At 38.0% G+C, this 18,251-nt stretch overlaps 1 protein-coding gene across 1 annotated transcript in view; it reads right to left on the reverse strand.

Annotated features, from left to right (window-relative positions):
- LOC126176949 (probable NADH dehydrogenase [ubiquinone] flavoprotein 2, mitochondrial) overlaps positions 1–16,362 on the reverse strand; it is a 42,995-nt gene extending 26,633 nt beyond the window's left edge. Inside the window, exons 1-2 of the mRNA XM_049924157.1 lie at positions 16,218–16,362; positions 4,214–4,273 (exon numbers count right to left, since the gene is read on the reverse strand). Coding sequence (XP_049780114.1) covers positions 4,214–4,273; positions 16,218–16,253 — 96 coding nt within the window. The 5' untranslated portion in view covers positions 16,254–16,362. The remainder of the gene's footprint in view (positions 1–4,213; positions 4,274–16,217) is intronic.
- Positions 16,363–18,251: the final 1,889 nt, after the last annotated feature.

Consider the following 18,251-nt stretch of genomic DNA (forward strand, 5'->3'; position numbering starts at 1 on the left):
GCCCTTGGTGCCTCAGAACATGTCCTACCAACTGATCCCTTCTTCTTGTCAAGTTGTGCCACAAACTTCTCTTCTCCCCAATCCTATTCAATACCTCCTCATTAGTTATGTGATCTACCCATCTAATCTTCAGCATTCGTCTGTAGCACCACATTTTGAAAGCTTCTATTCTCTTCTTGTCCAAACTATTTATCGTCCATGTTTCACTTCCATACATGGCTACACTCCATACAGATACTTTCAGAAATGATTTCCTGACACTTAAATCCATACTCGATGTTAACAAATTTCGCTTCTTCAGAAACACTTTCCTTGCCATTGCCAGTCTACATTTTATATCCTCTCTACTTCGACCATCATCAGTTGTTATGCTCCCCAAATAGCAAAACTCCTTTACTACTTTAAGTGTCTCATTTCCTAATCTAATTCCCTCAGCATCACCCGACTTAATTTGACTACATTCCATTATCCTCGTTTTGCTTTTGTTGATGTTCATCTTATATCCTCCCTTCAAGACACTATCCATTCTGTTCAACTGCTCTTCCAAGTCCTTTGCTGTCTCTGACAGAATTACAATGTCATCGATGAACCTCAAAGTTTTTATTTCTTCTCCATGGATTTTATATCCTACTCCAAATTTTTCTTTTGTTTCCTTCACTGCTTGCTCAATATACAGATTGAATAACATTTGGGAGAGGCTACAACCCTGTCTCACTCCCTTCCCAACCACTGCTTTCCTTTCATGTCCCTCGACTCTTATAACTGCCATCTGGTTTCTATACAAATTGTAAATAGCCTTTCGCTCGCAGTATTTTACCCCTGCCACCTTCAGAATTTGAAAGAGAGTATTCCAGTCAACATTGTCAAAAACTTTCTCTAAGTCTAAAAATGCTAGAAATGTAGGTTTGCCTTTCCTTGATCTAGCTTCTAAAGTAAGTCGTAGCGTCAGTATTGCCTGACGTGTTCCAATATTTCTACGGAATCCAAACTGATCCTCCCCGAGGTTGGCTTCGACCAGTTTTTCCATTCGCCTGTAAAGGATTCGCATTAGTATTTTGCAGACGTGACTTATTAAACTGATGGTTCAGTAATTTTCACATCTGTTAACACCTGCTTTCTTTGGGATTGGAATTATTATATTCTTCTTGAAGTCTGAGGGTATTTCGCCTGTCTCATACATTTTGCTCACCAGATGGTAGAGTTTTGTCAGGACTGGCTCTCCCAAGGCTCTCAGTAGTTCTAATGGAAAGTTGTCTACTCCCAGGGCCTTGTTTCGACTCAGGTCTTTCAGTGCTCTGTCAAAATCTTCATGCAGTATCATATCTCCCATTTCATCTTCATCCACATCCTCTTTCATTTCCATGATATTGTCCTCAAGTACATCACCCTTATATTGACCCTCTATATACTCCTTCCACCTTTCTGCTTTCCCTTCTTTGCTTAGAACTGGGTTTCCATATGAGCTCTTGATGTTCATACAAGTGGTTCTCTTATCTCCAAAGGTCTCTTTAATTTTCCTGTAGGCAGTATCTATCTTACCCCTAGTGAGATAAGCCTCTACATCCTTACATTTGTCCTCTAGCCATCCCTGCTTAGCCATTTTGCACTTCCTGTTGATCTCATTTTTGAGACGTTTCTATTCCTTTTTGCCTGCTTCATTTATTGCGTTTTATATTTTCTCCTTTCATCAGTTAAACCCAATATTTCTTCTGTTACCCAAGGATTTCTACTAGTCCTTGTCTTTTTACCTACTTGCCTACTGCTGCCTTCACTACTTCATCCCTCAATCAAAGCTACCCATTCTTCTTCTACAGTATCTCTTTCCCCCATTCTTCTCAATTGTTCCCTTATGCTCTCTCTGAAACTCTGTACAACAACTGGTTTAGTCAGTTTATCCAGGTCCTTAAATTCCCACCTTTTTGCACTTTCTTCAGTTTTAATCTTCAGTTCTTAGCCAATAGATTGTAGTCAGAGTCCACATCTGCCCCTGGAAATGTCTTACAATTTAAAACCTGATTCCTAAATCTCTGTCTTACCATTATATAATCTGATACCTTCTAGTATCTCCAGCCTTCTTCCATGTATACAACCTTCTTCCATGATTCTTGAACCAAGTGTTAGCTATGATTAAGTTATGCTCTGTGCAAAATTCTACCAGGCGGCTTCCTCTTTCATTTCTTATCCCCAATCCATATTCACCTACTATGTTTCCTCCTCTTCCTTTTCCTACTATCGAATTGCAGTCATCCATGACTATTAAATTTTCGTCTCCCTTCACAGAGAGAAGAGAAAATGAACAAATAAGCTACACAGGCAGAAGAAATAGCAGTACAAAAGGAGGAAGATACAGCAGTTGCATGAAATGAGGGACAATAATGAGATACCCAAGTTCTATGATAGATCTAGAGAACTGAAGACATGTTACCAATCGAGAGCAGTTTTCTGTAAGTATAAAGATGGAAACCTAATTGGAGATAAAAGCAAAGCTTTGAGAAGATGAGAAGAGTATTGTATTGAGTTACTTGATGGAAATGAGGCAACGGACTTGCTGCAGTGGATACATGGCTCCCGTCAGATAACCAAAGTTAAGCACTGTTGGGCATGGCCAGCACTTGGATGGGTGAACCATCTGGGCCACCATGCGATGTTGCCATTTTTTGTCGTGCACCCAGCCTTGTGATGCCAATTGAGGAGCCACTCAACCGAATAGTAGCGGCTCTGGTCACAGAAAACCATAACAACAACTGAGAGAGCAGTGTGCTGACCACATGTCCCTCCTATCCGCTTTCTCAGCTGAGGATTACACGACGAGCAGATGGTCCCGATGGGCCACTTGTGGCCTGAAGGCTGAGTGCTTTGATGGAAATGGGAAGGTAACAGACAGGAAGCCTTCAATGAGGAAGGGGGAAGTTGGATTTGAAATAGGAATTAGAAACAGAGGAGCAGGAAGTTGAACCACCAGACTTAAAGGAAGTGAAGTGTGAAACTAAAAACTTAAAGAATAACAAAGCAACAGGAGGAGATGCCATGGAAGCTGAATTATTAAAATTTGGGGGAAGAAGATGGAGACAGCTGTCAATGACTTAATAAAGGAAATGTGGATAAAGGAAGAAATTCCAAAGGAGTGAAACATTGGAATAATCTGCCCATTACATAAGACTGGTGATAAGTCAGAATGCAGCAATTACTAAGAGATTACTCTTGGATGTAATGTATACAATGTTTACTAAAATTTTAGCCTACTGAAGACAATAATGTGTGGAAAGACTACTGGGAGATTATCGGGCTGGATTTAGGAAAAATAGATCCACTATTGATCAGATATTTTTAGTGTTGCAAATGCTGAGAAATTTTATGAATATGTCAAGCAACCTCATCAGTTGTACACTGATTTAAACAAGCACATTACAGAGTAGACAGCAATAAGATTCTCCAATATGAAAGATTTTAAAATCCCACTAAAATCAGTGAGGTTGATGGAAGTGATAAAGCAATTGTTTACAAGGTCAGCATAGAACAACATTTGTCAGGAGACTTCCATGTAGGGAAGGGGGACATGATCTCCTCACTACTCTTTAACATAGCACTCGAGAAGGTAATTTGGTAAATGTCAACAAACCCAAGGGCAACAAATATTTAACCAGCAGGTTCAAACGGTGGTGTATACTGATGATGTTGCATTAATTGCAAGTAATATCAGAGCTTTGAAGGATAATGATGCTGCATTAGAAGGAGTGGTGCAGAAGCTGGGACTGGAAGCAGATACAGGTGAAACAACTTGTTGTCAAAGCTTTGAAGTAAACACTCCAAAAACGAATTCACAGAATCCAGATACTGATGGCTCCAGTTATGCAAGTATTGATATACCTGACAGGCTGCACATGGAGTGCTTAGGGGCCTGAAGATGGCAGTAATGAAATGGCTGAAGAGCAATAATGAGATGCCAAAACTGGTCATCTTCCTAAAAGATATGTCAGTTTGCCAATTTTTCTTTGGGAAATATTTGACCAGCTGCTGTCCCATATCCATGATGGACCAACAGAGATACAAAGGACGAGGGCTGGTTATTGAGATGGGAAAGGAAGATTTTCAGAAAGATATTTGGTGCAATGAGAGAGTAAGAAAGCTGGAGAATAAGAACAGACACATATCATTATATTCATTTCATGTGGCCAAAAATATTACAGCAATTGCACAACTCAATGATACTTACAACAAACAGGTTTTCACTTAAAGATGCTGCTGAAGTGTGGACACTTCTTCCATTCCGCCACTGAAAAACAAGAGTCATATTAATAAACACAAAGACAGTTGTTTTTATATATTTATACAAATCAACGGGTGGAGTCATCACTTTGATCACTAGAACTTTTCAAGGTAGTAAATATAACTTTCACCTTCAGTAGTACATTGTAAGTAAGGAAAAGTGTGGTGTATGGTGTGTGTGGTGTGTGTGTGTGTGTGTGTGTGTGTGTGTGTGTGTGTGTGTGAGCGAAGAGGGGATTAGGATTTCATGTTCTAGTGATGGTGAGATCATTAGTGATGAAGCACAAGTTTAGTTTGAGAGCCGGCAAAATAATTTTCTGATAGCAGCGTCTATGTTGTACAGACAGGAAGAGCGCTGAAGATAAGATATAATGAACACACTGCGGCCCTACAACTGAAGAATATGGCGAGTCAGCTGTTGAAACCTATCTGTGTCACCCAGGACACAAAAATATAAAATGCTCAATGCACGGACCATTCAACACACAGCTAAAATGTACAAAGTTTCTAGACACTTCAATTTGCAAAAAACAAAAACTGTAGTCAGATACATTCTACACCACAAGTTAGACAAGGAATACGTAAATGCTATATGGATCTTTAGCAAGACAAACTTCTTTCCTAAAACCCCCCTTATATGCGGCTGAATGTAATTGACTTAAATTAGATATCCTCTGCTCGAAAATATAATTGGACAGATGAAAAAATCTACTCACCAAATGACAGCACAAGAAAACATGCATAAAAGATATACAAACTTGGCAAGGTTTTGAAGCCAGTGGCTCCTCCTCCTGGCAGAAGGGTTGAGGGGAAATGAAAGAAGAACTGGTGAGGTTTAGGAAATGGGGAGAGTTATTGAAAATTCACCCAGGATCTAGGTCAGGAGAGACTTACCAGATGGGATGAAAAGGAAGGACTGATAGTTAGGGACTGCATGATATGTTATTTGAAAACCTGAGAGGTTAAAGGTGGAAGAAAGGATAATAGGCATGACAAGAAACTGACAACACATGGTGCAAGAGCTAATAAGAGTGGAAAGCTAAGTGCATTATGCATGGTAGACAGGTGGTGGAAGGGGGGAGGGGGATAGATCAGACAATGAAGAAGACACAGAAAACTACAAGAGAGTAAAGATAAGGAACAGTTAGAAAAAATAAATGCAGAGACCGAAAAAATTTAGGCCAGATTGGTGGCGAGAACCAAGGACATGTTGTGATGCCAGTTCCCACCTATTAGGGAGTTCTGAGAAACTGGTGTCAGAGGAGAGAAACAGATGGCATGTGTGATGAAACAGGCACCAAGGTAATGGCTGTCAGGCTGTAGAGCATGATCTGCAACAGGATATTGTGTGTTGCTAGTACACACCACCTGTCTACGCCCATTCATCCTAACTGATAATTTGGTGGTAGTCACTTGCATGATGTTTTGTAAGTAATCCATGTATTGTCAGTGATCTCTGTCTTGCTTATTACCCTTCCACCTTTAAGCTTTCGAGTTTACAAATCTAATATGGTGAATTCCCCAGTCAGTCAGTCTTCCTTCTCATTGTGTCTGCTAAGTCTCACCTCACCTGGAGTTCTGGGTGACTTTTCTGTGACTCTCCCCATAAAAATGATTATCATATTGAAGGAAATTACTGAGATTAACTGACAACGAGCCTGTAAAATCAGGATGCCCTCTGTACGACAGTTTGCCAAACGATATAAAGATAACAGAAAACATGTCAGTTTTCAAAAATAAAATAAAACGTCGCTTGATTAAAACTTGTTCATACAGTGTTCAAGAATATCCTGAAGCAAAAAATTAATGTAATGTTTTGTATGTAACTGTGGAAATATGTAAAAAGATTCAGAGTGCATAAAGTGACTTTAATCTTTGGTGATTATCTATGTATATTAATTTTTTTAGATGCTTGTATTTTAGAGGCTATTTTTGAAGAAACCAGTTTTTACTGATATATGTAATTATGTAATTTTAAAACTTGTAATTTTTCAAACTTCATGTAAACATAACATGTCCAATACTATTGTACAGAATAGTCCACAGACATAGATCAACAAATAACAAATAAATCTCTTAAACCACACCAGTCATTTTTCTCCGACTCTTTCCTTTCGCTCCAGTCATTCTGTCAGGAGGAGGAGCCACTGGCTCCAAAAACTTGCACATTTTCATAACTTTTCCTGTTGTCAGTTGGTGAGTCAATTTCTTATTGATCCAATTACATTACATTTTCAAAAATTGATTATTTTCACAGCTCTCTCCTTTACTTGCATATGCAAGATCATGTATTAACTTGGGGGAAGACAATCAGGCTCATAATGAATTAGTATCAATAAAACAATCATAACTGATGTGAAGTAATTTAAAAAAAAAAAGAGGTGTGTTCATGAAACAAACCGCTCAAAAATGTTTTGAACCACCCTCATTACTTACATAGTTTAGTTTTTGTCCATAAACCCCTTTATGAATTCTCTTTCGATCACAGTGAATTGCTACATGTAGCTACACGTTTAATGAAGGTAAAGGTAAGCCTGCATTCTCAGAACATGACTGTGTCTTCAGCTGAGTACAGGAAAATGTGGCCTGTATACACAACTGTCTGTCAATATACCTTGGAAGGTCATTTCACATTAACTACGTGCATGTTGTCATTTTATGGCAAGAATAGATGAAATTAACCCATCGAACTGGTGAGCAAGACATCAAAATCACTTGTCACCCACAATCACCAACAAATGCTGTCTATGAACAGTGGCCTGTATGTGGACCATGGAGAATGTGACAGAAATGCTAGCTGTCTTTTTGGAAGCAACTGGGAGGGCTGTTTCGACCCAGACAGTATGCAACCATCTCCCATGATCAATCTGGCAAATAGGCATCCATTACAAGTAATACTACAAAACAGAGAACTGTGATGTTTGAAGATGAGCACAAGAACAGCTAGAATATAACCTGGAACAATGGTATCAGAGTATCTTCACTAAAAAGTGCAGGGTTCCTCTATGGCTGAAGATCACTATCGAAAAGTATGGAGGCAGGTAGGTAGTACCTATCTCAAGCATGCAATTCCGCGTGTTCTGCAGATAGTTTCTTCCACCATTTTTTGGTCCATTATCATGTATGCATCTCAGATATCTTCTATTTACTATAGAGCAAGGGTAGACACTAACATTGTAACTGGAAGAAGTCTATTTATGAAACTGGTTCGAAAAGACTAGCTGTTAACAGTAATGAAGAAATATTTAATTAAGTATCATAACTGAACAACAATAAATAAAAATTACTTTTGTAATGTGCTTTACACGTGTTAAGGTTTGCTGTGGCTGTTTAAAAACTGGTTGACAACTGGTGAACACAGTTTGCAAAACTTCACTTAACTGTTCATCAATTCAAAGCAATAATTACATTAAAAGAACTTCAGTGTTGAATACAGTGATTCACACACAAAAAGGTCACACAAATTTAGATCACTCTCTCTGCACACTCTTTAGTTAGTAGGTATTTTCTTTTGAAACTTTATCCAAAATGTAGTAGTTGAAGAACCACTTCAATTCAACCCATCATCCTCATGCAATTCCAACAGCTCAAACTATATGAATTGACTAATTTATAAGTGGTAGTAAAACAGTAGAGCCAGTCCACAAAATCAACAGCAAATGGTTTTTTCATGAATGAAACTGAACACTTAAGTTTCTACAGTTACCATTCATTTCTTTAGCAAGGTCAGGCATGTTACATAAATTTTCTGTTTCCACTTTAACTCCATTAAGGAGTTCAATAATTTTCTTCAGACATTTTAAATGAGTGAATATTTTAGTTTCAATTTGTTCTGAAAGTTAAACACAGCCAGCATATGTACTGCATTGCCAAGATGACAAGAGTTGCATCAGACTGAGATGAGACACACACGTGCCTTTTGAGCACACTGTGGGCACTATTACTATAGAGAGTAATTTGAGGACTGCACATCATTGGGACAAGTACCATACTTGCGCCCATCTCCTGAACACATTTCTTCATGAAGCAGAAATCAACGGAATGGAATGGTGTGCTGTATCTACTGAGATGAACACAATTGAGCATGCCTGGGACAAAGTGAACCTCACAGCGCGTTATAGCAGAAAACCACTTCACATCCTCCGTGACTCCAGAACAGCCATTGTGCAAGATCAGGACAGAATCATGTAGTAATTCCTCAAACACCCTGTAAAGGTGTGCCAAAGAGCGTCTGAGCATGGTACAGTGCATGGAGTGGAGCAACACAGTACTGAAAATTACCCAGTAACATATTTTGATTTCACAGGTGTGCACTTTTGAATAGATTTCCTTTATTTTGATTATTGGTTTGTTCTATTTCACAGTAAAGCTGTTTTTGTTTTTTGTAAGGTTTTGTTCCTTCATTCTCTAATTCAAATTGATCTGCCCCCACATATGTGGGCAGAGCAACACACTTTTGGAGCAGTTTATATGTAAAGTAAACTATGTATAAGTCTCACTAACGTCCAATTGCTGTTTTGAAATTTATTGTAAAAGTACTCTAAGTTATGTACAAATTATTGTTGTTTTCAGTGTGAATAGATTAGATTAGTACTTGTTCCATAGATCATGAATTCGACACTTCTTAATGAGGTGGAACGAGTCAGGTTAATAAAAGGTGTCTATACAAGATATTACATTACACAAAATATTACACGACATTTAATATTTTTAAATTTTTTTATTGGTTCGATGCAGCTCTCAATGCTGGTCTATCTTGTGCAAGTCTCTTCATCTCTGCACAACTATTGAACCTGCTAACTGCATTAAAACCTTGGCTTTCTCCTACAATTTGTACCCCCCCACACTTCCTTCCACTACCAAATCAACAGTTTCTTGATGCCTCAGGATGAATACTATCAACTGACCCCTTATTTTAGTACAGTTGTGCCACAAATATATTTTTTTCCCAATTCATTTTAGTACCTCCTTGTTTGTTATTCAGTCTAACCATCTTCTATAGCACCACAATTCAAAAGCTTCTTGCTGGAACTACTTACTGTCCACAACAGACTCCTGTACAAGGCTACATTCCAGATAACAACCTTCAAAAAAGACTTCCTAATACAAAAATTTATGTTAGATGTAACAATTCCACTCTTTCAGAAATGCTTTTCTTGCTATTGGCAGCCTAGATTTATATCCTCTTTACTTTGGCCATCATCAGTTATTTTTCTGTCCAAGTAGCAAAACTATTACTTTTAGTTTCTCATTTCCTAATCTCATTCCTCAGCATCATCTAACTGAATCTGATTACACTCCATTACCCTTGTTTTACTTTTGTTGATGTTCATCTATTATCTCTTTTCAAGACATGATTCATGAAACCACATGTTAGCAATGATTAAATTATGCTCTGTGCAAAATTCTATCAGGCAGTTTTCTCTGCCATTCCTTTCCTCCAGTCCATGTTCTCTTCTTGTTTCTTCTTTTTCCTGTTAATAAATTCCAATCACCCATCACAATATAATTTTCATCTTGTAAGTATTTGAACAATTTCCTTTATCTCCCTATACATCCTCCTTTCAGTATCATCATCATCATCATCATCTGCAGAGTTACTTGGCATATACAGCTGTACTACTGTGGTGGGTGTCGGCTTCATGTCTACCTTGGCTATGATAACGTGTTTGCTGTGCTGTTCATAGTAGCTTATCCAATTTCCTATTTTCTTATTCACGGTAGGCCTAATCCCGCGTTACCCTTATTAGATTTTGTATAGATAGCATTGTACTGATCTGACCAAAAGTCTTTCTTTTCACTGTTGCCACACTTCACTAATTTCTCACATCATCTAAATTTAACCTACACATTTCCCTTTTAAATTCTCTAACCTACCTACCTAAATAAGGTATCTAATATTCCACACTCTGATCCATAGACTGACAGTTTTATTTTTCCTGATCACGACATCCCCCTGAGTAGTCCCAACTAGGAGATCCGAACGGGGGACTATTTTACCTCCTGAATATTTTATCCAAAGGGATGCTATTGTCATTAGGCCGAACAGTAGCCCCTCCAACTTCTGAGAAGGCTGCTGTTTCTCTTCAGGAACCATAAGTTAGTCTGGCCTATCCCTCCATTGTGGTTGCATCTACAATAGTTATCTGTACCATTGAGGCACCCAAGTCTCCCCGTCTCAGCAAGGTTCACAGTTCACGGCGGACAAAGAACTATGTCAAAAGGCCAGTAGAAGCAACATACAGGGTGTTCCATTTATCTGATGACCACCTGCCCAGAGTATTGCAGGCCAGCCACGCAAGCCACGCCTGTTGGGCAAGTGGGTCCCACAGGACCGCACAATTGCCCCCTCCCCCTTTTTTTGTGGGTTTTAGCCTAAAGACTGTACAGACATACGCGTCTTGTTGGCCAGTGTCATTTGAGCAATGAAACAGGCATATCACGAGTAACAATGAAGTTCGCGAACGCAACAATGACAAGAGTTTATTATTCAATTTCACGAGTGTTTATTTACAATTCGTATGTGCATACTGAGTCTGCTCGCACTGTTCGAAGATCGAACACAAGTTACCAGGTGCTCAAGTTCTGAGGTGTGATGCAGTTCACACATTAGTGAATAAATTTCGTGAAATATGAAGTGTTCAAGACAAGAAGTGTAAATGACAATGTACAGTGCGCACAGAAGTTCATTCCATGACATTGCATACCGTCTGGAAAATTCCCCAAAAAGTCTCTTAGACATCTTTTGCAGCAAACACCTCTAATGCACACCTCTGTACAAAGAGGTGCTAAGATGCTTGGGCTAAGGCCCTATGAAGTATCAGTAGTACAAAGAACTTTGACCTGGTGATCCTACGCACAGGGTTAAATTTTGCGAATGGGTTTTAAAACAAGTGCATGACTGTGAAATGGATCCTTCCCTTATTCTGTTTTCAGACGAGGCTTGGTACCATTCATACGGGTATGTTAACTCCCAAAACTGTTGACATTGGAGCACAGTTAGACCTTTTGTACTTCATGAGGAACCTCTTCATGATCATAAAATAGGAGTGTTGTGTGCAGTTAGTGGTGACAAAATAATAGTCCTATTTATTTAATGACACAGTTACAGGTGAAAGACACATGCAAAACATTTTGTGACTGTTTTTTTTAATTTGTTGAGTGAAAGAGAATGAAGCTTCACATTTTTTTAACAGGATCCAGCAAGGGCTCGTATGTCAAATGTTTCTTTGCACGGAATTCACAATGTATTCAATGAAAGAGTGATTAGTAACAATATCTGGCCCTCTAGAGGTACTGATTGAGTATGTGATTTTTATTTGTGGTGTGAACTGATGGACAAAGTGTACACAACAAATGCTCACATGATATAGGAACTCAAGGATAATATCTGTGAATCAATTAATTCAATATCTCAAAGAGAATTACATCATGCGATTAAAAATTTCTTGAGTAGATGTCGGAAATGCATGGAAAATAATGGCAGGCTGTTCCAGCATCACACCACAAATGTATGATTCTCTTTTGGGTGTACAAAACATTTTATATGTTAATGCATCTACATCATCACTCTTGTCAATAAACATTTTGTTTCATTCGAGAAGTCTTCTTTCGAGAGGCCTCTAAGGTAATTTTGCACAGTTTTTTGATAGCTGTAATAGACTCTTATCAGGTTTCCTTCAGAGAACTATTCAGTAGGAAAAGAAAGAAGTCAATCTTTGCTTAACTGGGGGAGTGTGTAAGATACAGGAAGGCTGTCTCTTGGTTTTTGGAAGAAACTGGGGGAGGATCGTCATAAATCAAAAACTATTCTTTGCTTTTATAGACAGTTGGCTCCACATGTCTGAATTGATCCAATACATCTTTTTATAATTTGCCAATAACTGATTGTACTTTGACCATTAAGTAACTGTGGCTGCTGCCTTGACATTTGAAACAAACTGTATCCATAACGTTATTCTTTTATTTCACAGCTCTCATCTTTTTTGGCTCTTTTTTTCTTCACACTAATGTATTTGCTATTTTGTGGGCGAGTCACATTCTAAGCACCACATTTTGTCACCACTCATGATGGATGTTGGAAATTTGCACCTGTGTTCATTCACAATTCTTGCCTTCAATTGACCATTGTTAACTATTACTCACACAAGTTAAATTTAAAACATTAGCAGAAAGGCCGATACTTTAATAAAGTTTCTTCAGTTCCTTTTAATAGGCTGTGTTTTAATTTAATATTCACATGTATTCAATGGCACTTATCAAAACATAACAGATACCTGAATGCTGCAAGAACAGAGACCTGTTTACAGTGTACATAGTCATTTCTCATGCAGCCAATTTTCTTCATACAAAATGCAATTAACTTTGTTTTGAGGATAATGCCATTACCATGCTGACACATAAAAGCTCTGATTACAAACAGTTATAACAATGTTTGAAACTTGCTGTTTTCTATACGGCTTTAATAAACACATTTATTTTTCCACTGATCAAAACTGTCTTGAGCCCAAAACCAGAAAAAAGAACTTCACACCATATTACTTCCACTTTCATGGCCATGAAACACATTCACGTAAATATTATTTACATATTTGTTCTTGTTATTAGCAGTTTTGGGCAACAGCATCATTGTGAGAACAGAGTCCTATTGTACCTCAACAAATTGTCACTGATCTCTGAATTTAAACTGCAACATCCTCTCACCAATAGTAATATTGGGCACAAAAAGTCTCTGTAGGCACAACTAACCTGTTGGTAATCATGGTCACATCCTACAACAATGATATCTGTTTTTACTACTATTACTCAGTTCTGTGTATGAAACAGACTTACATAAGCAAGCCAAGAAAACAGATGTCATGGTCAATTTGATGCACTGGGGCAGGGGGAAGTTTTAAATACATCAGTGACTGAACAGCAATTACTAAAGGACAACAATATTGCAAGCAAAACATTTAAACACTTAGTCAATGACATAAAACATTTGACAAGGCACAGATAAATTCAAAAACTGCTTTTGGGCAATTCCTTCAGTTCCACAGAAGATTTTGAATTCAGAAACCTGTAGCACAAAATAATTACATACATACTTTTGTTAGTCAGACAAATATATTATAATGAACATTATATATTCTCCTGTATGTAGTAGACAGTAGTAGCCATATTTAAATACTGATATATTAACCACCTGTAAAAACTTGTTCCATAATATTAAAATTACTGTGTGAACATGAATGAAGTATACCACTAACTAAACCGAACTAATGACCCATTTCTAAAAATCATTACTGATGTTTTGAGCTCCACCTGTTTTGTCTCAAGACGTGTATTAGACTGACCAAGTTTCCACACTAGAAAGAAATCTAAGCTGCACAGACAGCTAGTAAGCAAAGAGCACAATGGGTGAACAGTGTGTGTTTCCTACATCCGTATGTATAATATTCAAGACTGTATGGTGCATGATGCAGGATACTTCACACCAATATTATTGATTTTCTGTCCTTGCTGTATGAGGTGAAATGACTGTCTTTATGCCTTTGTACTCAACCTATATATGTATAACGAGTGTTCAAAAAGAAATGAGGAATGAGCCGGAGGCATAATTACAGAAACCAGTACCTGTATGTTAGAAGTATTGACCGTGGCTGTTGAGACCCTTGTCCCACTGTGACACATGGAAGTGAATGGCTGTCTTATAAAATTCCCAGGGCTGCAATGTTAACCAGTTCCGCATGTACAGCTGGACGTTGTCCGAGGTGAATCGTTTGCTCCTCAGAGCCTTTTTAAGGAGACCAAAAAAATGGCGTAATCTCACAGAGAGAGGTCTGGACTGTATGGAGGGTGGCCGAGAACCTCCAATTTGAATTTCTGGAGGAGTGCCGCGACTGTTGGCCATATGAGGCTTTGCATTACTGTGGAGCAGAATGACCCCATGGGTGAGACAGCCTGGTCGTTTTGATTTGATCACTTGACGAAGGGTGGTCAAGGTTTGCAAGTAATGCTGGGCATTCACTGTTGTCCCATGCTGCAGGAAGTGAAACAGAAAGGGGCCATGTTGGTCAAAGAATAATGCCAGCATAACCTTTCCTACACTCATGTGGATGATTGATGCAAGCTGCTGCTAGCTTTGTGGAGTCACATGACGTGCTAGCGCGCCCTCTAGCAACGGGCTGTGAAATTCCACGCTCTGGTAGGAATCACACCTCGTTACACACGCTACGATATTACTCTCCTGTCACTGGTTTACGCATTCCAGGCTCTGGCTCATTTCTTTTTGAATGCCCCATATAACCATAACAACAACACTTGCGACAAACATAAAAAGCTTAAATTTTCAGCATCTAGCTACATTTACAAATTAGTTTGTGCAAGACTGTAAAATGAATTGTTCCACATTGTTATAATTTACTGTGCAAATGATCTACGGGACACAAAAATAACTAACTTATCTTATTCACATAACCCCTACACAAGATATACCCAACATTGTTTCATCACAAGAACTATGCCATATTCCTTCCAAAGATTCATATTCATTCCTCAACTATTCATCTTGCACTTTCATATAGCATACACTATTAACCTAGCAGCACATCTCTGATTTCATCCAATGCCTATTTCATGCCTACTTGGCAAGGACTCTAAAGACTGGAATAATTCCCTACATTTGTTGTACTGTCAAAGAAATCTAAGTCTTTCATCACATTCTACAACACTGATTTTTACATGATAGTCCCATTTCCTATCACTCCTAAATACTTGTACAATTTGATGTGCTCAAGATGTTCAAATACTAATTTTGTAATAAAATACTATCTGGTCCTCTTTCTTTGTTGCAGGCATTATCTTGTAATGATACAGATTTAAAGAGTGTTGCTGCTGATTACAAACTGAAATTTTGTCCAAGTTTTTCTGCAATTCCTTAGGATCATCCAATAATTATAACTTCCAGCAGAAAACATTAGAGGTCGTATTATGCTTTCTTGGGTCACGCTCAATGTTACATTGTTTACGTAGAATTATCACTGTCCTATAAAACGCACAGGTTTCTATTAATCATATAATCACAAAGGCAATCGCATGTCTGTGAACATACTCTGATAATATCTTGGTTAGTAATTGATGATGCCTCTCTGAAATCTAGGAAGACTGAATCCATCTGTTTACTTGCATCTATTATTTGCATGATATGTATATACAAAGAAGGCTGTGTTCACACAAGTTTTATTTTCTGAATCTGTGCTGATTCTTTTAGAGAAATTTCTTTTTTTTTCAGGAACATAATAATGCTTGAAATTAAAATATTCTCTGGGATCCCACAACGGCGTTGTCTCCACTATTAAGAGAATACATGGTGGTGATCTCCATTATTTTCATTAAAATGCCCTTTATTATTATAATCTGAAGCTTCTGCAACATCAGATTGGATTTTTACCCAACGTGACTTGTCTTCCTCACTATACTTCTCAACTACCTGACCTAAATCAGCACAACAGTTTCTTATTTAGGTATGTACTAGATTGTATAACTGTGTCATCAAAAAATGTGATTTGGGACAGCAAACAATCAGATACACTCCAATTGATTAGTGCACCTGGAAATGCAGTGTGTGTGTGTGTGTGTGTGTGTGTGTGTGTGTGTGTGTGTGTGTGTGTGTGTGAAGACATAGCCAGGAATATATAAAATTCTGTGACACCACAACGAAGACTTAAGGAAATAGACTCTTTCCTTAAACAAGAAAATGATCCGTAAGAGCCCTGTCGTAACGATTATAGCTTGTGAATGGACGTTTTAAAGCATGCAAGGAAAGTTAAACTAGAAGCATTATGAATGTGTAGGTGCACCATTAAAAGTTAGCACAACTGTATACGAAAAATGAGTTGAACATACTGTCTCCAATATTGATACTAGCTCAAATAAAAGAATTTGTACGTTTGGAATGATACACTTACTAATAACTGAGAAACATTTCTAATATTCGCTAGCATGTTATTTTTTTTCTCCCAGAGCAGTAACTTCTACCGCATAGAACCTCACTCTTTCGGAGTTTCGGGTTTCGGCAGACGACAACAGAGTAGCGGAGGTAACATATATCGATTTATGGGTCACTAATCGAGTTTACGAGAATCGATTTGTGTTTAGAGGAAAACGTATAAACACAAAAGTTAAATATGCTGTTTGTATGTGTGCCGTTAAATTATTTAATAATGGTGACTACTACATATAATCAATCTAATGATCTGTTAAATGCGTATATTGACTATAATGATGTGAACAACAAATACGTTACTACATAAAAACATAGCAGCTTGTGAGCCGTTTAATAACCTGGCTTCATGTCTACTTCGCTATCTGTTGTTGTTATTTTACAGAGGAAGCTAACAGTATTTTAAAAGAATTTGTAATCTTCCCAATTGTTTTTGTCGTTCTTTGCCCATTATACTGCGTACTACTACATCAAGATCGAAGTGGCTGGTGTGTAAATTAGCAACGACCTTGGCCTCTCGGGTTGTCCTAGAGGACCAGCGCCACGGAGTGTTCAGACTATTTCTGTTAGCAGAGTAATATACGGGTGGTTTCTGATTGGAACAATTTATTAATACATTCAACAAGCTACATGAATTACACACATAAAGAGCTCAATACACGGAATAAAACAAATCATAGTGTCTGTAGTTGCCCATAGCAGAACAAAAGATATTCACACACCAGGGAGGCATAGATTCTAAAATCCCACATCCCTACTAGAATTATGCCTGCAAAAATGATACACACACAACAAAAAACTACTTTCTCAGTCCAAAATCTTGCAGCAGCAGAGCTTTTGTTATCATATCCGCCAGCATTTGGTCTGAAGGTTTGTGCTCCACAGTAATTTGAGCAGACTCTATTTTTTCCCTTATGAAGTGGTATCTTGTATCTATATGTTTGGTTCGACTCTTGTAGCCGTAGTCTTAGACAGGTCAATTGCAGCCTTGTTGTCACATAAGAGCTTGATAGGGTCTCTTTTGGGGTTTGGTAATATTTCATTGCGAAGCCATTGAAGCCATAGAGCCTCCTAACATGCTGAGGTCAGAGCCATATATTCTGCCTCAGTTGCAAATAAGGCCACAGTTGGCTGTTTCTTACTCTGCCAAGATATCACTGCTCCTTGAGATTTAAAGATATATCCAGTTGCTGACTTTCTGTCTGCTGAATCTCCGGTCCAATCTGCATCAGAGTAACCTACTACATGGCAGTCCTCTGGTTTAGAAAACAAAAGTTTCATATCTTTAGTACCTTTTAGATATCTGAATATGCTTTTGACTGCTTGCCAGTGCAGTATGCCTGGATTATTACAAAAACGGCTAACGATTCCTATCAGACAGACTAAGTCCAGACTTGTTCCTAATTGAACATACATTAAACTACCTATTGCTTCATGATAGGCTATGTTCTTCATAGCTTCTTGCTCTTGTTCTGTTTGCGGACACATATCATGGGTAAGCATCTGACTACTGTCCAGTGGTTTACATATTGGGTAACACTCTTTCATATTAAATCTGTTGAGAATTTGTTCCACATAATGTGTCTGATCCATCCACAGATAACCTTATTTGCGGTTCCTAGTAATTCGGATGCCGAAACAGTTTGTAACTTCATCAAGCTCTTTCAGCTTAAATTTTTCTCTGAGTTTGTTTTTAAAAACATCTCAATCTTGTGGATTGTTACTAAAATGAGCATATCTTCCACATAAACAACAACTATTAAAATGTCTGAACCTTGATTTTTATAATATACACAAGGATCAGCTGTTGACCTATTGAAGTTGAGATTCAATAATGTACCATCTAATTTCAAGTTCCAGCAGCGACCACCTTGCTTCAGTCCTTATACTGCCTTTTTTTAGTCTTTTTACACCAGTATCTTTCACTGTCTTTATAACTGGATCTACTTATGGAACTTTCGCATTAATCTCTTCATGTAAGTCATCTTGTAAGAAAGCT

The sequence above is a fragment of the Schistocerca cancellata genome, chromosome 3 (assembly GCF_023864275.1).
Source record: "Schistocerca cancellata isolate TAMUIC-IGC-003103 chromosome 3, iqSchCanc2.1, whole genome shotgun sequence".
NCBI classification, from domain to species: domain Eukaryota; kingdom Metazoa; phylum Arthropoda; class Insecta; order Orthoptera; family Acrididae; genus Schistocerca; species Schistocerca cancellata.